The sequence below is a fragment of the Oreochromis niloticus genome, linkage group LG7, assembly GCF_001858045.2.
Source record: "Oreochromis niloticus isolate F11D_XX linkage group LG7, O_niloticus_UMD_NMBU, whole genome shotgun sequence".
NCBI lineage: Eukaryota > Metazoa > Chordata > Actinopteri > Cichliformes > Cichlidae > Oreochromis > Oreochromis niloticus.
In genome coordinates this window covers 29,225,926-29,244,473 of record NC_031972.2, presented here as the reverse complement: position 1 = coordinate 29,244,473, position 18,548 = coordinate 29,225,926, and the positions used below count along the sequence as shown (strand labels likewise).

Genomic DNA, 18,548 nt, shown 5'->3' with positions numbered 1-18,548 from the left:
GCTTCAATTAAAGTCAGCGTTCATGATTCAGTAAGAAAGAGACTGGGCAAAAATGGCATTAATGGGAGAGTTCCAAGATGAAAACCACTGCTGAACAAAAAGAACACAAAGGCTCGCTTTACGTTTCCCAAAACATATTTCTATCACCAAGACTTTTGGGAAATTATTCTGTGGATGGACGACACCAAAGTGCAAGTATTTGTTAATCTGGTGTAAAACTAACAGCATTTTATACAAAGAACTCCAAACACAAAATCAAACATGGTGGAGGTAGTGTGATAGTCTGAAGCTTCGTTGCTGCTTCAGGATCTGGACAGTTTGCTGTAATTTATAGAGAGCAGAATTTATGTTTCTACCACAAAATCCTGATGGAGAACGTCCAGCTTTCTGTTGTTCCCTTCAGTGCACCTGGGTTACACAGTAGAACAATCCACCTCTGACTGGCTCAATAAAAAAAATATCCAACTTAATCCAACTTTGGACTTAAATTTGACTGAGTTGCTTTGGTATTACATTAAACAGGTCATTTATGCTTGCAAAAACTCCAATGTGACTGAACTAAAAACAATTCTGCATAGGAAGAGTGAGCTAAAATTCCTCCACAGTGGTGTTACAGACTCATCACCAGTTATTAGAAATGCTTAATTGCAGTTCTTGCTGCCAAGGGTGGCACAACGTGATGTTAGGTGCAAATACTTTTTCCAGGTAGGTTTGGATAGATTTTTTTTCCTTAATAAATACATTCACAATTTAAAAACTGATTTTTGGTTTTACTCTGGTGATCTTTGTCTAATATTAAAAGAAAGAAAATATTAGGAAGCAGACAGGTGTTATTTTCAGGTATTCTGATTTAGTTCATATAGAACAAAGAAATATATAAAAACGAACTAGTTACTACAGGAATGGAAGCTGAAAACAAATCAGTATGTAACAACGAGCACTGTTCATATTCCACGCAATCAACTCTCCATTACATCTGTTTGCCATCACGAAAATCTCTAAAATTTGTTATTAAGGTTCCTGGAAAGCATTTTTTATAGTGTGATTTGTTCATGGGAAATTACATTCCCACTGTTTGGACTGTTCCCCAAAGCAAACTGCAGTGTTTCATAATGTTCTTGGCCTCTGCTGCTCAATTTCATGTTCATACAGAATAAAAATAAGAAAACTATTAAGACCTGATAATTCATCAGTCTTATGTAACGTGCATTATTCTTGCATGGTACACCTAAATGCATTTAGTGCTAAATTAACCCTTTATTTACCATGGGCCCATTTTACAGGCACTTTTAAATGATCGTAACTCCATTACCGTTTGTGGTGAAAAGACAAAATTCCAGTGATTTCATAAAGAAGAGTAGAAAAGCTTTATGGGGATATCTGCCTAGATGTTACCATGTGCACTTCACATTACTGTACTTCTCAACCATTTCGTGGGCTTTTAAGAAAATTCAAATGGTTACTGTGTTTGATTTGACAGCCAAAATAAGTCCACCATGCCTGTATAAATCTTGGTCAATAAATGGTTAAGAAACAATTTAGTTACAGCACTTAATATTAGTAATATAAATTGAAATATTTCCAAATCAGCAAAGGAAAAAAATAAATGTAAAAAAAGATGGCATAATGGTCAATCAAAGACGTTATCGTCTGAAACTGATGTAATGAAATCTACTCTTACCCAAGCAGAATGCCAACCGGCTCTGCTGCAGATTTATAGTCTGATAAACACCAGAGAGATCGTTATTTAAAATACAGTACAAACATTTTCAGTGCGAATTTTTATTTTAAACATAATGAACAGGTAACAAAATAGAGAGGTTTAATACATTTGACAAAATGTCTTTTGGTCATAATAGCAAAAATAAATAAAATCAATACAGTGATCATGAGTCACTGTCTTCTGTGCTAGAGTCAGTGAAGCTGGTGTTGGCAGAATCTGAAGAACTGCTGCTGCTGCTGCTGCTGCTGGTGGTGGTGGTGCGATGAGATGGAGTTTGACGGCTTTTCTCTGGATGAAGGGGAGTAAAAGAGGCGGCATCATCGATTAAATGCTACAGATGGTGATAGCAGGGAAAATCTATGGGTGATTTGCGCCTTAATGTCAAATGAATTCAAGTGAGTCTGTGCTTGGTACTTACTTTGAAATTTCTTAAACTTCTTACAGAGACATGACTTGACATATTGCTCCAGAGCACGCAGAGTGGATGGCTTTAGCGTCTCAAAGTCAATCTCGATTTCATCTGGGTTGGTGTTGCACACCGAGGGCTCCCGGCTCTGAATGATGTGCACCACGTGGCCCAGTTTCATGCCAGGTAACCGGTTAATGTCCAGGCTTAGCTGGTGCTTTTCATCGTAAGTCATTGGCAAAGATTCATCCTCTGACTCCCATTCATTGCTCCCTTTCCATGAATATCTATCAAAAAGACAAAGCAGTGAAAATCTCTGTTAAAAAGTAATACCACAAAATAAAAAAAGTTCATGAGCTAAACAAAACATCATACCTAGCACAGGAATTTGATGTACATCTGGAATTCATTACTCCTACATTTTGTCGGCTGTTGTCTTTTTTGTCATTTTCTTTTTTCTTCTTTGGTTTACTCACAGGGGCTTCAGACAGAGCAGCAAGCTGTCCATGAACAGCTTTAAGCTGGGAAGAAACGTGCCACAAAAATTAGAAGTCTTGTATTCCTGAGAATGATGAATCAGTAGGAATGTTCAATACACAGTTAACACCCATGCTCCCTGGAAGTAGCCTTCCAGCAGACCTTGGAAAGTTGAACACACAGCAACTTTTAGCTCAGAAACCAGACAGCAGTTTTCAGAATAAGAGCAAGCTGTGAAGGTGGTATATTTGGCACAAATGACTTGAACTGTGGATCAAAAAGGCAAGTGTATTGCCAGCCCAGCTTGCCATTTTGCTCTCTAAAGTGTTTAATTCCTCAAAATAAAATGCAATGTAAGGGTTATAGTCGTGGTGGGGTGAAGGAGATTGCACACTGATGTGCACTAGATCACAAAGGAAAATCTAAAAGTAGAAGCAACTCTGGAAATGGTGCTATCCAAGGAGACTACTTCCTTGTGCACAGTGGACAAACTTAAATCAGATATGAGCTTTGTTTTGCTATGTGTTGCACAACTTTTTCATAGCACCTAGTAATAATACATGAGGCAAACATCTGTGCAGCAACCCACCTGATCTGCACCCACCTGTTCTTGCAACTCAGCAAGTCGGGTGGTACGCTCCTCTGCAGACTCTGGTTTCTCCAGACTGCCACCTGCTTGTGAGGTCACTTCCACGTGTTCGTCTGGCATCTTTGCAAACCTTTGCTCGAAAATTCCCTGAAGCAAACAGAGTAAAACAGAGTGAAATAGAAAGCAGAGCGACCAAAATTTCCCCCCTCCCACCCATTTTCAATAATAATAATATTCTATAAATTCCAAACCCACCTGAAGTTTTCTGGCCTTAATAACAACATCATGATGTGCAGGGTTGTATTTGTAGCAGTTAGAAAAAATTAACCTAACATCTGCAGCAAACGCTTGTGCATCCTGGTACTCTCCTGCATCCATCTTTTTCTGAAAATAAAAAAGGTAACCAAATAAAGCATGTGTATCAAGGCACATAGCAAATGCATGTATAAAGGCATATAGGCAAACATACTTTAACCGTGCTGAGATCCATGGGGTACTTGATGATGTCGTGATAATCATGTAGCTGCAGAGCTTCTGCGTCTACAGGCTTGTAAAAAGGCCAGGCGTAAGCAGAATGTTTCTTAGAGAGCATTTCCTTCAGGATATGGTTGCAGTACTTCAGCTGTTCACTAAGGCCACAGGGTTCAGTGTTTTGTTGTGATGACTCCTCTTCAAAGTCGCTCTTGGCACGGCTTGAGCTCTCACGCTTCTTCCTGCTTTCTAAGAATAATTCAATTAATTGGTTACAATTAGTTCATTTAAACAAACCTTTTTTCTCTCTCTTATCTGCCCTATTTCCTTCCAGTTATTTCCTGTATTAGCTTAGAGTTTTTAAAGATGTAAAATAATTAAAGTGAAAATGCTGCTAAAACTAATCTACAATCTTATTAAAACTTTAGACTTTTAATAAGTGGATAAGAAGCACACATAGCTGTGAAACTGAAAGTCTGGATTGCCAGGATTTTGGAGAGTAACGGTAAAACCCATTACTCTCCATGAACGCCTGCACCCTCTCATCTCATATTTGGTTACTGCATTACATACAAGGGGTTCAGCATCTTATCAGTGACACCTTCCATGTGCTAGCCTATGCAGTCTGCTGAATTCATGCGACCGAACATCAAAGTACTCATTTACTTCTAATAAGTAGTCAGTGTTACAAGTTCTTTTAAGTGAGTTACCTGGTGTGCTACTTTTTTTGCCCTTCCCTTTGGCAGCATGAGGAACAATCTCCACTTCACTTTGAGGCATCTGGGCAACTTTTTGCAAGTAAATCTTTTCCAAGGCAAGTGCCATCAGGACAATATCGTCTGTAGGCTGAAGAGGACAGAGGGAATGATTTTATGCATTTTGTAGCTCAACTAGGCCAATTTTGGACACGGTGACATAATGTCCTCTTGCATGCCTTAGAGCATAGGTGTCAAACTCTGGCCCGCGGGCCAAATTTGGCCCGCAGCCTAATTACATTTGGCCCGCGAAGCCATACCAAATTACTATTAGAGCTGGCCTACTGGTATTATACAGCTAATATATATATTGTTTAGTATTAAGCTTTGCTTGTTCCATATTCAGTTTTTCAGCAAAACGTGTTTGAGTCCATAAGAAAAGATTCATTTTTATATCTGGAGGAATAAATATATTTCAATAAATATTAACGTTAGCCCGCGACTTTGTTCCAGTTTTGAATTTTGGCCCACTGTGTATTTGAGTTTGACACCCCTGCCTTAGAGAATTGGTAATTAGTTTAATAAGGAATTTTCACAGTGAATGCTGTTCTGAGAAAATGTTGGCGATCAACGCCGAAGGCCAAATTAACTGCATCCAGGTCCAGTATACAAAACTCGACTCTTGCTCAAACACGCTCCGGCATGGCATATATTGCCCAGTGTGAGGACACGCTTAGTATCTGTAAGGGAACAAGGAAGGAATTTGCAATCACAAAGCTCCTCACCTTATTGTATATGTAGCAGTTGGTAAACATGGTGTTGAAGTCTTGCAGGCATTCACTTGCGCTCCAATAATAGTTGTTCTCTAGTCGTTTCTTAATGGTTCCCATGTCCATGGGCGATGTTATTATTTTATGATAGTCCTGGTTAAGAGAAAGAGTTGATGTCAGATGAATATAGCATTACATTTTGCACTGCCCCACACTGAGGCTCTGCCAAAGTTTGATTAATGGAGAACAATTACACTGCACAATTTCCAGTTTATTCATTTTGGATCTTAATTTAATTAATCTTTTTCTATAAAACTTGATATTAACTAAATGTTAATTACTTTATTAAGACAGAGTCAAACGGCATCATTCAAACTACTTAATAGTATTTGGAACTTAAGGCAAAAATGGAGGTGGCTAGATCGCGACCACATTAAAATCACCAAGATTAGCGTTTTTGCACTGTCTGAAGTGAGTCAGATAATCGGGCTGGAATTAACATCAATATATGATTTTTTTTTAATTGTTTGCATTTTTAGATTCAGCACTAAATTGGGTAAACAAATTAGTTTCACTTCATACACATTCTTGCTGATGTATTAAAATTTAGGATCAAGGACATGTCGGCAGGTTTGAGTCATTTCTTACTGAAGTATGGCTAAAACTAGGATAAGATGCAAGACAGAGTTACACTGCATTCCATTATCTCTATACTCACTGTGGTATGTGGGTTGTGCGTGAGAATTAGGAACAAAAATAAAAGGGAGGAAAAACAAAAAAATATCTTAGACAACATTAATATTAACAGTGAGAGAATAACAAAACGAAAAGAAGATCTAGTAGTTTCAGAAAAGAAGAACAGACAGAGCCAGCAGCACAAAGCAAGTTAGCGTATCTGAAAACTACAAAAAATATATCTATATATACCTAGGGGAAAAAACTGCTGGCAGCTACCAGTAAATGTATATTTAACAACAATGGCTAAATAGATCATATAACAGTATGATCATGCCCAGTTAACATCACTTTTGCATAAAGAACGGGGACATTGTGGAATTAAAAAATAAAAAATATTTTCATTATGAGCAAAACTATGACTTACTTGTGCAACTAACTGAAGAAAAGCCCTGCAATCCTGAGGCTGAAGTCATTTTTGTACCATGACTTGTGAAAAACCCATAAAAATGACTTGATGCACTGTAACCCTGTCAGCTGAACATGTGCAAACTACTCACTGGCAGTCCAAGAGCAACTGCATCGACAGGCTGGTAAAAAGGCCAGGCGAACTGGTGCCGCCACAGGGATTTGATCACTATGTTCTGCATATACTGCAGCTGGTTGGTCCTCCGGCCTGGCTTGTTGGGATTGGTCACCTCGGGAGGTGGGGGATTAACAAGCTGAGGAGGGTCCTGGTTGGTGTCTGCGGACATGGTGGCTGCACGAATTCTTCTGGGTTCTGTTATCTTCTGTAAGTCATGTAGTGTTCACCTGACAGCTTGTCACACACTGTGAAAACTATGCATGACGCAGGCTGGGGAATCGTCAAACCACACAATGTGGCCTGCTGACATAAAAGAATAGACTGTTATGATCATGTGGTTCTCCAAATATCAAATATAAAACTCTAAAAAGAGGAAGCGACTGATTACTTCACACCATTGATATAGTTTCAAAAACAGACTATATCTCATATCTTTTGAAGCTTATCACATTCATTTTATTATTATGTAAAACAATCTGATTAGTAATTAATGCACATGACTGTATAAAGGCTCTTTTCCTTGCATGCTGAAAGGAGGCAGTTGAGGCATTTCAGGCATCTAGTTAGAAAGGCTCCTGGGCATACCTAACTGGGAGGAGACCCTGGGGTAGACCCAGAACCTGCTGGAGAGATTATACATCTCATCTGACCTGGGAATGCCTTGGGACCCCCATGGGGAACTGGAAAGAGTGGCTGGGGAGAAGGATGTCTGAATACTGCAACCCGGCTTCAGATAAGCAGAAGACACGGAGGGTGTATAAAGGTTTAGTGGGCATGTGAACTGAGCAATGTTTTCTTGGCAAATACACTGACAAAATTTAAGAGGCTGTTTCACTGATGGTGTTGGAATCAGCTATGTTTATTTAGCTGTCTAGCAATCTGCCTGCAATTATTCTAATTTTAATATTTAGAGAAGGTGGAGAGATGGAGGTATGCATCGGATAGAAGAGGAATCAAAGTTAGTACAAGGATGCATGTGACAGTGAGGGTCAACCATTAAAAGCAAAGGACAGTGCACGAGAGAGGTGAAGAAGAAAGTGAAGATGGGGGAAGTGAGTGGAGACGAGTGTCACGGGTGATTTGTGACAGGAGGATAGCAGCAAAAGTGAAAGCGAAGGTTTAGAGGATGGGAGTGAGACGGGATATGAAGTATGGTTTGGAGCACTAACAAAAAGGCGGGAGGTCGAGCTGGAGGCGTTAAAGGTGAAGATCTAAGATTGTCATTAGGACTGACTAGAATGGACAAGATTAAAAATGAGTACATGAAAGGGTCAGCTTAGACTGAGGTTGCTACAAAGGATGATAAAGATGGAGCTGCTAGGTATGAAGAAAAGAGAAAGACAAAGGAAGAGATTCTTAGATGTAGTGAAGGAGAACATGGAGAGTGTTAGTGTGACAGAGGAGGGTGCTACGGATAGGGTGAAATGAAGGGAGATGACCCATTGTGGGGCCCCCTAAAGGGAGCAGCAGAAAGGAGCAGGTGATTTCGATTTTTTCTTATTTCAATTTTATTTGCAGTTCTAATGCATTTCAATTAATTTTGAGAGAGGCTTTGTTCATTTCAGTTTAGTTTTTAAATAGCTTACAAAACTTTATTTTTCAAATATTATTATATTTTGTTGGCCTAAGTTAACACATTATATTTCAAGACATATTATTGTGAACGCATCCTTTTCTCAATAAATAAAACCAAACTGGGGAAGACTAAATACATTTCATGTATTTAACTTCAAGTTTTAGTGAGGTGATATTACTTTTTATCCATTTTAACATTTAAATCTATTTTTCCTTTATTCCAGATCAAATGTTTCTTTAAATCTAATTTTATTTCGTTTGCTCATTTTACTAAACATCGCCACTGGAGAAGGCAGTAAGAGTTTGCATGATCTCAGACGCGGTATAAATCTCAACCCTAGCTCATGTAATATCATACCATTAAATACAAGTCAACTAATATAATGCTAACTTAACGGAGTAAGAAGGAAGAATTGGATTGTCAAGTTTTAAATGAGCACGACAGAGTTAAATAATCAGGAGGCCAGCTCTTGGGAAACCTAACCAGTCACGTTCAGCACGTTAGCTTCACTTGGCTAGCAGGTTAAGGTAAACCTATATGGGCGCATGGCCAATATAAGTCTTCACTGCAAATGAGCAATAAAAAACCCACCACAGTATCTTGTGCAGTGCCTACTGGGGTTTGTTTATTACAGTTGGGCCTTGCTCTGCCGCGGTTAACTTACCACTTACAAAGTTTTTATAGGGACGCCAGTCGCTGTTACCTGAACGCTCGCAATTACCTTCAGATAACGGCAACACATACATGTACCACATAACTTGTTTCGCAGAGGATGACGGGAGAGTCACGAGTGTTTACCAACACGTTTTTTCTTCTTATGAAGGTACTTTGAAATGATAGTTTCTATTTAAGACCGTTCACACCGCACCGAAGGCCAAACAGAGTAAAAAGTCGAGATACGGTAACTCCTGGCTGCGCTTAGACCAGCTGAAAACTTCCACACAAACCTGCTGCGGGCATGGCTTCAAGTAACAAGCTCCCCTTCGTCGAAGGCTTCTGTGACCAATTTTTTAGCCAAAGTTAACAGCGTATACCGCCGCCTGCTGTGTCGGAGGGTGTCGAGAATAAACCCAAAATGACCGAAAGTGTAATGATCCCAAGAGAGAAGAGCATTGATTTTCTTCTTCTTCTTCTTCTTCTTCCGGCTGCTCCCTTTAGGTGTCGCCACAGTGGATCATCAGCCTCCACCTAACCCTGCGTCTAGCTTCCTCCTCTGCCACACCAACCCTGCATGTCCTCCTTCACTACATCCATTAGCCTCTTCTGAGGTCTTCGTCTTTTCCTCCAGCTTGGCAACTCCATCTCCAACATCCTTTGTCCAGTATATCCACTACCCCTTCTCTACACACTGTTCAACTGTCTTCAAGCTGATCAACCTTGCTCTCAGGTACTCATTTCTAATCTTGTTCATTCTGGTAATTCACAATGAAAATCTCAGCATCTTCACATCTGCCATATCCGGCTCAACCTCCTGTCTTCTTATGAGCGCCGCCATCTCCAAACCATACATCATAGCAGGTCTCATTATGATCTTCTAAACCTTCCCTTTGACTTGTGCTGCTATCCTGATCCCACCATTGCCTGCACACTCCTCTTCACTTGTGCACTGATTTAAACTACCATTTAAACTCATCCACCTTCACTACCTTTATTCTTTGGATTTTCAATGTTACATGTGTTTCCTTCTCATTCACACATATTTAATATGTCTTGCTTCAAACGGACTTAAATGCTCATACAAATTTCCCACGTGTGGGACTAATAAAGGTTATCTTATCTTATCTTATCTTATACCTACACCTTTCCGGACTCTTTTCCACCTGCTCTATACTCTCTCTACAGCATAGTCCACAGAGATTCCCGCCTGATCTCATCAGTCAACCTGTCCATTACCACTGCAAATAAGAAGTGGTTTTGGAGCCAATCCCTGATATAATCCCACCCCTCCTTCAAATCCATCTGTCACTCCTATTGCACACCACACCACTGTCTTGTTGTCCTCCTAGATGTCCTCCACCACCTTAACATATTTCTTTGCCACATTTCATCTCTTGTACCCAATCATATGCCCCATATTCTCTAGAAACAATGGAACTCCTCCTGACCTTCTCTAAACGTCTTTATCAACAGTTGTTTAATACTGTTTTATAAAAATGGAAGATATAATAATGAATGACATGCAAAACTCTCTGTTTAATGGATTGTGGCAGTATGCGCGTAAACACGTTGGTTTGCGTCCCGTCGTGAAAACCAAAGAAGAAGAAGAGCGTAACACGCATGCGCAAAGCCACAGCACACCACATTCCCCGCTTCTCTTTCCCTACAGGCAATCATCCAAGAGCAAGTCACTTGCTGTATACGTTCTCCATGATCGTCTGAATACACATACATGGTGTTTTTTTACCCTTTCGTGTGTTTACGAGGAGTAACAATCTGACCGTGAAGCTCCATTAATCTGTGAGTATCGTCTTTATGACTGAATCCTCATTGTGTGAATGGAGGGCCCCTCCATGGCACCTCAGCCAGTTTGTCAACAGCACCAGTGCATTTCGAGCAGCGGCGGCTGCATCATCAAATACCCTTTAGCGTTTATATAAAACCACCAGTTTTAACGTGGCGTTATGATTGACGGTTAAACATCTGAATAGTGATATAACAGCGTAGCTAGCTGTCGTTCAAATACGATCATAGTCAAGAGTTGAATTTTTCCAGCCAAGGGAGTCCGTATCGCCCTTTGTTTGATATTCTCTTTTCTCGCACGTTTGTTCCATTTAAACGCGAATTCATGTTAATATATTGCAAACAGATGCCATCTAGTCTTAGCTGAATGCATATGCGTTTCTGTTTGGTGGTTTTAAGTAGCCACAACGAAGTAATGCAACGCTAGCTAGCTTAAGCTAGCTTAAATGGCTAAACTTGGAGCTAAATGAGAAAGCAGCAACACGAACAAGAAAAAATAGCTGCAGCCGGTACCAACTGGGTTAAATGCGGCGTTTAGCAAAAACTGCAGCTCATATGAGGGACATAAAACTAAAAGGAAACATCGTGAGCTAAACTGCTGTTAATGTAAAGTTAATGTACCAAGGTGGTTTCGTATATACTTTGTGCATTTTTGGCGTTATGCAATATATATCATTGTTGTCATGTGAGATGGAGAAAGAGGTTTGCCCTTTCATTGGATTTTAATACCACTATCAGACTAAATGTCGACTATATTCAGTCTAAAATTCGTTTCAACTTGACTGTCAAGGAATGTTGCAGTTAATGCAGGGATATATATATATCTATATCTATATATATATATGTGTGTATGTATGTATGTATGTATTTATAGGTCTACATTGACTAACTTTAATATCAGGATTTTAGAGACTAGAAAAAAATTGCATAGTCATCGTGTAAATAAATAAATAAACACAAACTAGAAAATTTCTGAAGAAATTTTGAGTGTGCCAGTGTATCTGCTGCTTGAAAACCTATCAGAAACTAAGAATAGCTTTTTCGAAGATGTAAGATTTATTGGGTGCATAAAATAGTTGATTTGAAAAAAGTTCAATGAAAAAACAGCTAGAAACATGTGTTGAATGGTCATTTTAATAGCGAACGAATTGTATTGTATAATGTGTCTTATTTTATTTTAGGCATAAACATTGACAGGCATTTACACAGTAGTAGTTATAAATCAAGTTAATGACGCAGTAGTGAAGTTTATAAATACAATCTTTTCTTTTATCACTTCAAAAAGTGGCTTTAGTATTTTTGAGTTTTTGTTTTGAAAGGGAAGTTTAATTTGGCTAAACTTATTTTAAACTAGTTGTTTGTCAGTCACCAAGTGTCTGAGCGTGAAAGAGACAGTTTGAAAAATGTAATCATATTATCCAGGCTGTCAGTGATATTGTTCATGCAAACCTCTTGAAAGGTTACTGAGGCTCGCTGTTATATGTGTTCATTGGTATTTATAACTGATATACTGATCATCACCAGTGGCATAAAGAATGTCTTCTTGTATTTATTTCAATATTTATTTTTTCCTCTGCTTTAGGATAGTACACAGTAAATGCTAATTTCCTCACCATGGCAACTGAAGACAAGAAACCAGAGACTGACACAAAACCTCCAGTAGCGCCGTCAGCATCTGCCAGCCAAAGCAAGGTTTGAATTTTTGGAGTATCACTATTCTGTTCCAGCTGTAGCCTTTTAGGGCCAAGAAATAGCCATAGTTGGGATTCATAAGAGAATGTATTTTGTTTAATATAGACTTAGATGAATGTTAGTGTATTTGTCACATCTCAGCCAAGAGTTGTTAAATGTCGTATTTCTTTTTCACTTACAGTCGGCACCTGCAAAGCCAAACTACAGCCTGAAGTTCACATTAGCGGGCCACACCAAAGCTGTGTCCTCTGTCAAATTCAGTCCGAGTGGAGAATGGCTCGCCAGCTCATGTGAGTAAAAATCACTGCTGGAAATACCAATTTTTTTTCACAACTTAATAATTATCAATAAATTATTGCAGCTTCTTGTTGAGTTTTAAGATTGATGATGTGTTTTGTTTTGTTTTTTTACCTATGCTGAGTGCGTATTCATTCTGTCTCTACAGCTGCTGATAAACTGATCAAAATCTGGGGCGCGTATGACGGCAAGTTTGAGAAAACCATATCTGGACACAAACTTGTGAGTTTGACTAATTCTCAGCTATACTCCTGCCGTGTTAATGGTTTTGTTTTTTATTGGCTGGACTTACGTAGAGCAACTGTAGCATCCTTGATGTTTAGTCAATTGGGATCAGATGTTTGGAGTCGTTACTAAGAGCCAAGCCATGGTTCCATTAGTTCTTACATTGGCCCCATGCTAGCTGTTCTCAGAGCTTCAAGTCCTGATCAGTTCCCATGAATCTGCAGGGTATATCTGATGTGGCCTGGTCCTCTGACTCCAACCTCCTGGTATCTGCATCAGATGACAAAACCCTGAAGATTTGGGACGTTAGCTCGGTAAGATGGGAGATTATTTAAATGATTCTGCTGAAATGTGTGATATAATACTGAACTCTGTTTGCTGCGCATACATTTTAGCAAGCTGCACAGGTATATTACCATCATAGAATATTTGACCAACAGTTTTGGTTATTTTTATTTTAGTTATCCAGGAGTAGGGAGTCTAGTGATGTTATCTGGCATGGGATCTTCTTTCTAGAAGAATTATAAAGATAAATAAGAAAAAGCATGATTGGCTGTGGCACATTTATGAGCATGATTTTGGATGAGTGATTGGCAGGTATCAGCGTGGCGATTGAAGAGTAGTGGCACTAACTACAACTATTAGGTTAGTTCATGTAAGTAATTGATTGTCATTTTTTTATATAAATGAAATGTGCACAGCACAAAAGAGTTGGAACATCTAAAAAACATTATTAAGGAAAAATATACAGTCCTATGAAAAACTCTTGAGCCATCCCATATTTGGAGCGAGACTTTCTTGTAATTTTTAAAAAGGTCTTGTGTTTTTAGGCTTTCTGAAGGTCATTCAAAATTTTCTTTGGGCATTTTCAGTCCAGGCCTTGTTCCTGACCATTTTCAGAAGAATGTTTTTTGCTTTTGTAAAGCCACATAACTCAAAGGGATGAACCTTTTTTTTTTCTTATCTTATATTTAACAGACAACTTTGGAAAAGAACCAGTTTTAAATTTTTATCTCTATTTATTTATTTTTTACTAAGAGCCTGTCACGAAAGCTGCTAATATGTGCCCATTTCTTTTGTTGAATCTGAGGAATGCCAAATATAAGTTTGATGGGATGAAATAGTATTTTTGTACCAACCAGGTGATTTCCCCTAGAACTTATTAGCTGAAAACTTGGCATATCTCAGCATGGTGTACAGAGTGTCCTTTACAAAAAAAAAAAGGAAACAGGACAAGTAAAGGGCAAAAGAAGTGGCAGGCCTTAAAACTATCTATAACAGAGTAAATATCAAAATATCTGAAACAGAGTCCTGAAACAGACTCTGAGAAATGCATCTGGGCCTTCAGTTGATCTACTGTTTGCTGAAGCCTCATCATAAAATGCCCTCCACAGAGCTCGGACATTATTGAAGCAGTGCAGGATCATTTTGACAGAACAGAACAAAGGGCAGCCAACATCCAAGGAGGAGCATCTCATGATCATTTGGCTGGACGTACTATTTCTGCTGTCTGAGAGAACAATGCGATCCATGATTGGTTAACTTGTGGGCAATCTCCCCTTTATTTACTCTTCCTGCACATTCTCATTCTGTTATCAGGAGAAGATATCACATGCTCTTTTCAGAGAAGTTCAGAGACATTATGACATGCTTACTTAAAGTTAGATTTGCTTCTAAATTTCTTTGTAAATTTAGCTGAAGTCATGTGCTGATTTTGTCAGATGATGTTGCGTTTATCAAATTAGGATCTTAGCAGAGCGGCAGATTGGAAATGGCTTGGAAGTTGCTGATTAAAATGTCTTAATGGATTATTTTATATGGGCCTATTTTCTGATAATAGAGTCGGAAAAATATGTAAATGAGAAGGCTTTATTTGGGAGTACTAATTGTAATAGAATCTCAGTGTGTTGGAAATGCGGTGTACTGCTGTTAAAAAAAGGCTAGATAGTGATTTGGTAAGGCTCGGTCTACATCGCTGCAGTGTCTCTTATCATTATACTTTTATGAAGTATGAAAATAAAATCCATGTAGACTCTTAGGTTCATATCTGTGGTTTCTGCTGATGTTAAAATTGTATCACATTTAAAGCTGCACTTGTAGTGTGGTTTAGTTGAAGATGGTCCTGGATTTTTCAGTGTGGGTGAGAAATGTGACATTTCGACCAATTTTCTCTCTAATCCAGGGGAAGTGCTTAAAAACTCTGAAAGGTCACAGCAACTACGTCTTCTGCTGCAACTTCAACCCCCAGTCCAATCTTATTGTGTCAGGATCGGTGAGTACCAAGCTCTTGGCAAGAAACAAGTCCTACCTAAATGGAAAGCAGATGTTAGACCTTTGCGAAAGCTCTCACTTTAAGCATTAGAAGCATGTTTCTGAGTGGTTTTCCAAAAAATGATTTTTTTTTTTCTCTTCTGTTTCTAGTTCGATGAGAGTGTAAGGATATGGGACGTGAAGACTGGGAAATGTCTGAAAACGCTGCCAGCTCATTCTGATCCAGTCTCTGCTGTAAGTTTATTTTTATAATTAATTAGACAAATGTTCTGGATTTAATATTAACACTGTATCAAAGGCATGATGATCTGCCTCGGCTTGCAGGTTCACTTCAACAGAGACGGCTCTCTGATCGTGTCCAGTAGCTACGATGGCCTTTGGTGAGTACTTGGATCCCCCTGAGACTCTCTGGCCACAGTTCAGGGAACATGGGTGCTTTTTAAAAGAACAAGCTTGCCTTTGATAAGAACTGGAAATGCTCCATGTCTGGCATATTTGTTCTGTGCTCGAGCTAAAAAGAATCCCTTATCATCACATTGTAGCTGATGTGGATGACTTTCTAGTCATCTGGTGTGTGATTTTTACACAGAAACGTCTCTCAGTTAATTGTGTTATCTTTCATTCACAGTCGAATCTGGGACACAGCATCGGGACAGTGTTTAAAGACACTGATAGGTAAGATCAGTCACACACGTGTTCCAATTTTTCTCGTTTGATTTGATTTGTTGCAGAATGTGCTAATTAAACGATTGATTAGTGACAGCAAATCTAATTAGTTAGTTTTGTATTGAGGCATGAAAAATGCAATCAGGTTGAAGCTTTGAGTTTTTTCGGTTTTGTTTTGTTTTTTTAAACGTGTCTTTGTGATCAATGCGTTCTTGTTTTTTGTGTTTCTTAGATGACGACAACCCTCCTGTGTCGTTTGTAAAGTTTTCCCCCAATGGGAAATACATCCTGGCTGCTACACTGGATAAGTGAGTATAGACGTTGTTCAGTTTTGTGTCTTTCCTTCACACTATCGCACAACGCTTGCTAATCGGGGGGGGGGGTTGCTCGATTGTTGGGGTCTCTCACTGTAAAGCGCCTTGAGGTGAGTGGTGTTGTGATTTGGTGCTATATAAATAAATCTGAATTGACTTCTTAAGGAGCTGGACAGTTTTTCAAAAGCACTACTTGGATTTCACCAGCAGGAGGCAGCACAACATCACAGTGAGCTGCTGTCTGTTTATTTGACTGTCGATTTTAAACTTCTGTTTGTATTTTTTATTTTTTTAGCACGCTGAAGCTGTGGGACTACAGCAAAGGAAAGGTAATTGCCTTTGAAAGCTGTTGAAAGCCTTGATTATCATTCCGTTCTTTTATTCTAAATGCTTTTATTTGTCAGTGTTTATGTATTAAGAGTTCAGAAATTTTAAATCATAGATTCACATTCCCAGTAGTGTCCTAGCCTCAGTAATGATGGCATTTTATTTTGCTTTAAGATGTGAAATGTTTGTGTAGTAATGAATAAAACTGTGCAGATTTTACAGTTTTGTCATTTTTGATTGTATAATACACACAAATAACTTCTGTTTTTCTAACATTTCAGTGCTTGAAGACATACACGGGCCATAAAAATGAGAAGTACTGCATATTTGCAAATTTCTCTGTCACTGGTGGGAAGGTAAGATCATTTCTTTGAGAAACTGAATGTTTATATTTTGTTTTTATTGGTGCTTTGAGTTTCAGTGTTACTTTAAAGTTACTAAATGGTCCTTGTGAAATCACTTATGTGTGCAAACATAACTCTGAGCCTAAGTGCCGCTGCTCTTTTGCAGTGGATCGTGTCGGGCTCAGAAGACAACATGGTTTATATCTGGAACCTGCAGACGAAGGAGATTGTGCAGAAACTCCAGGGCCACACAGGTACTACAGCTGCACTGTGACTGAAAACGCAGATAGAATAGCATTTTTGTATGGGGACTGAAAATCTAAGCCAGCATCAGTTGTCTTTTCAAATCACTTTGGATTTATTTAACTAAATACTTGAAGACGCAGCTCATTTTTAAGACAGAAATTTGCAGCTGTGTTTTAAATATTGTGTTCTGGTGCAATCTGTTCTTTTATATTGTCGTTCTTTAAATTTTCTTCCTCTACTCTTTTCAGACGTTGTCATTTCAACTGCCTGCCACCCCACAGAGAACATCATCGCATCTGCGGCTTTAGAAAACGACAAAACCATCAAGCTATGGAAAAGCGACTGCTAAGCCATTTTGGATCTTTTGGGCCACTTGTGTTCCTTTGTTTTTTTATATATATATAATTTTCCTACATTTTATTGTAAGACAGGAGGACTTTTGTTTTCTAACAGAGAGCTCCTGCTGGATTGGAAGAATGAAATTAAACTCCATGAAATGTCGTGACATTCAGCCAGGAGAACCAAACCAGACACATCATCCACACACAGTTCTGCAGCGGACGTTATCCCCTCATCAAAGCATGTGCCAGATTTCGATGTCTCATTATGGAAATTTGTGATTGTTTTTTTTTTTTCTTTCTCTCTCCCTCGTTTTACTTTGCAGCAATATTCTGGTGCTTCAGTATTTTATTTTTTTTAAACACTGCATTAACCTCGATGTCACTGCCTCATAAGTCTTCACAAGCACGATTCTAGTCTTGTACAATGAATATAATGGTTATTTGGTCCTTTGTGTCATTTTATTTTCTGCCTTTGTGTAACTCAGTAGTACCATTTACAATCAAGGACTTTAAAGAGGTGACGGTATACCTGAGGACAACTACTAAATACTTAAGGATTCCGGATCTTAAGTGAGTGCTTTATGCCCCAACAAGATATTTTTAAAAACTTTTTTTTTTTTTTAGGGCAACAAACCAGAATTTGACATATGTGCAAACATTGAGAATGTTTAAAATTCTTCAAGATTTGCTACAAAAATCAAAATGTTAATTCCCCCCCCCCTCTTTATACCATAGTATTGGAGCACTGAATGACCCTTAAAAAAAGAAGTACTTACTAACACTTGACAGTTCACATCAGTGACCAAATGCAGTTATTGTGTTCCAGTATTTGTACATACAACAACGCCATGTGTCGCAGTTTGATTACTTTAGCTGTCTTTGTGTTTTTATGTTCTCTGCTTGACTAGCTGATAGTTCTGCACATGAAGCCAGCAGGCTGCTTTTCCTGTAGTTAACCTGGATTCTATGTAAAATATGTTCGCATCTGACAGCTGTAACTCACATCTGAATAAAAACAGTTTTTGTATGTTTCAGCCCGAGTCACTGACAGTTTTATTTCTGTACACCTTGTAACACAAATCAACTGGAAACGCTCACTTAAAATTTTTTAATAACTTTTTTTTTTTTTCCTGTCCATGAACGAAGAACATCAGAGAACAACCCACAAAGAACAGATGACAAAATTCCATTTTCTTAAAAATAGACAAAATATAATGAAAGAAGATACTCCCATCTTGCAGCAACAGGTTGAAAAATGGCAAAGTAAAAGCGACACAGTTACCAAAGTGCCAAAGCTTACTATTACTCCCGTCTTACATTTTCAATCTGAAAATTTTCTCTTGCTGTCAAATAAGCTTTTCCACAATGTACATAACAGCCCACAGTGAGAAGGGAAA

General features: G+C 38.6%; 2 protein-coding genes across 12 annotated transcripts; one reads left to right on the top strand and one right to left on the bottom strand.

Moving 5' to 3' along the window:
• Nucleotides 1-1,766: 1,766 nt before the first annotated feature.
• Nucleotides 1,767-9,085, bottom strand: LOC100707428 (bromodomain-containing protein 3). Of its 11 annotated transcripts, none has more exons than XM_005470379.4 (10): nucleotides 8,916-9,085; nucleotides 6,367-6,695; nucleotides 5,147-5,284; nucleotides 4,377-4,512; nucleotides 3,665-3,915; nucleotides 3,451-3,579; nucleotides 3,196-3,342; nucleotides 2,505-2,650; nucleotides 2,142-2,416; nucleotides 1,767-2,011 (listed from the first exon to the last, which is right to left on the bottom strand). In XM_005470379.4, the coding sequence occupies exons 2-10, from the start codon at nucleotides 6,559-6,561 to the stop codon at nucleotides 1,887-1,889; spliced, it is 1,542 nt and encodes a 513-aa protein (XP_005470436.1). In that variant the 5' UTR covers nucleotides 6,562-6,695; nucleotides 8,916-9,085; the 3' UTR covers nucleotides 1,767-1,886. The 11 variants fall into 11 exon arrangements, with proteins under 11 accessions (XP_005470436.1, XP_005470441.1, XP_005470437.1 ...); XM_005470384.4 differs by having other exon boundaries at nucleotides 3,211-3,342; XM_005470380.4 differs by having other exon boundaries at nucleotides 6,367-6,692.
• A 1,151-nt stretch (nucleotides 9,086-10,236) lies between these two features.
• On the top strand, nucleotides 10,237-18,185 carry wdr5 (WD repeat domain 5). The gene is made up of 14 exons (XM_003440103.5): nucleotides 10,237-10,425; nucleotides 12,011-12,120; nucleotides 12,302-12,410; nucleotides 12,566-12,639; nucleotides 12,867-12,956; nucleotides 14,825-14,914; nucleotides 15,064-15,147; nucleotides 15,238-15,293; nucleotides 15,542-15,588; nucleotides 15,812-15,887; nucleotides 16,189-16,222; nucleotides 16,502-16,576; nucleotides 16,731-16,818; nucleotides 17,059-18,185. Exons 2-14 carry the CDS (start codon nucleotides 12,043-12,045, stop codon nucleotides 17,157-17,159), a joined length of 1,002 nt encoding a protein of 333 aa, XP_003440151.1. The 5' UTR covers nucleotides 10,237-10,425; nucleotides 12,011-12,042; the 3' UTR covers nucleotides 17,160-18,185.
• The last annotated feature ends 363 nt before the right edge of the window (nucleotides 18,186-18,548 follow it).

Coding starts and splice junctions, on each gene's coding strand:
- LOC100707428 (XM_005470379.4), bottom strand. CDS start 6,561: ATGTCCGCAGACACCAACCAGGACCCTCCTCAGCTTGTTAATCCCCCA. Junction 3,580..3,664: donor TGGATCTCAGCACGGTTAAA/GTATGTTTGCCT, acceptor TTTTATTTTCAG/AAAAAGATGGATGCAGGAGA. Junction 2,417..2,504: donor ACATCAAATTCCTGTGCTAG/GTATGATGTTTT, acceptor TCTTTTTGATAG/ATATTCATGGAAAGGGAGCA.
- wdr5 (XM_003440103.5), top strand. CDS start 12,043: ATGGCAACTGAAGACAAGAAACCAGAGACTGACACAAAACCTCCAGTA. Junction 12,957..14,824: donor AGATTTGGGACGTTAGCTCG/GTAAGATGGGAG, acceptor TCTCTAATCCAG/GGGAAGTGCTTAAAAACTCT. Junction 16,819..17,058: donor GAAACTCCAGGGCCACACAG/GTACTACAGCTG, acceptor TACTCTTTTCAG/ACGTTGTCATTTCAACTGCC.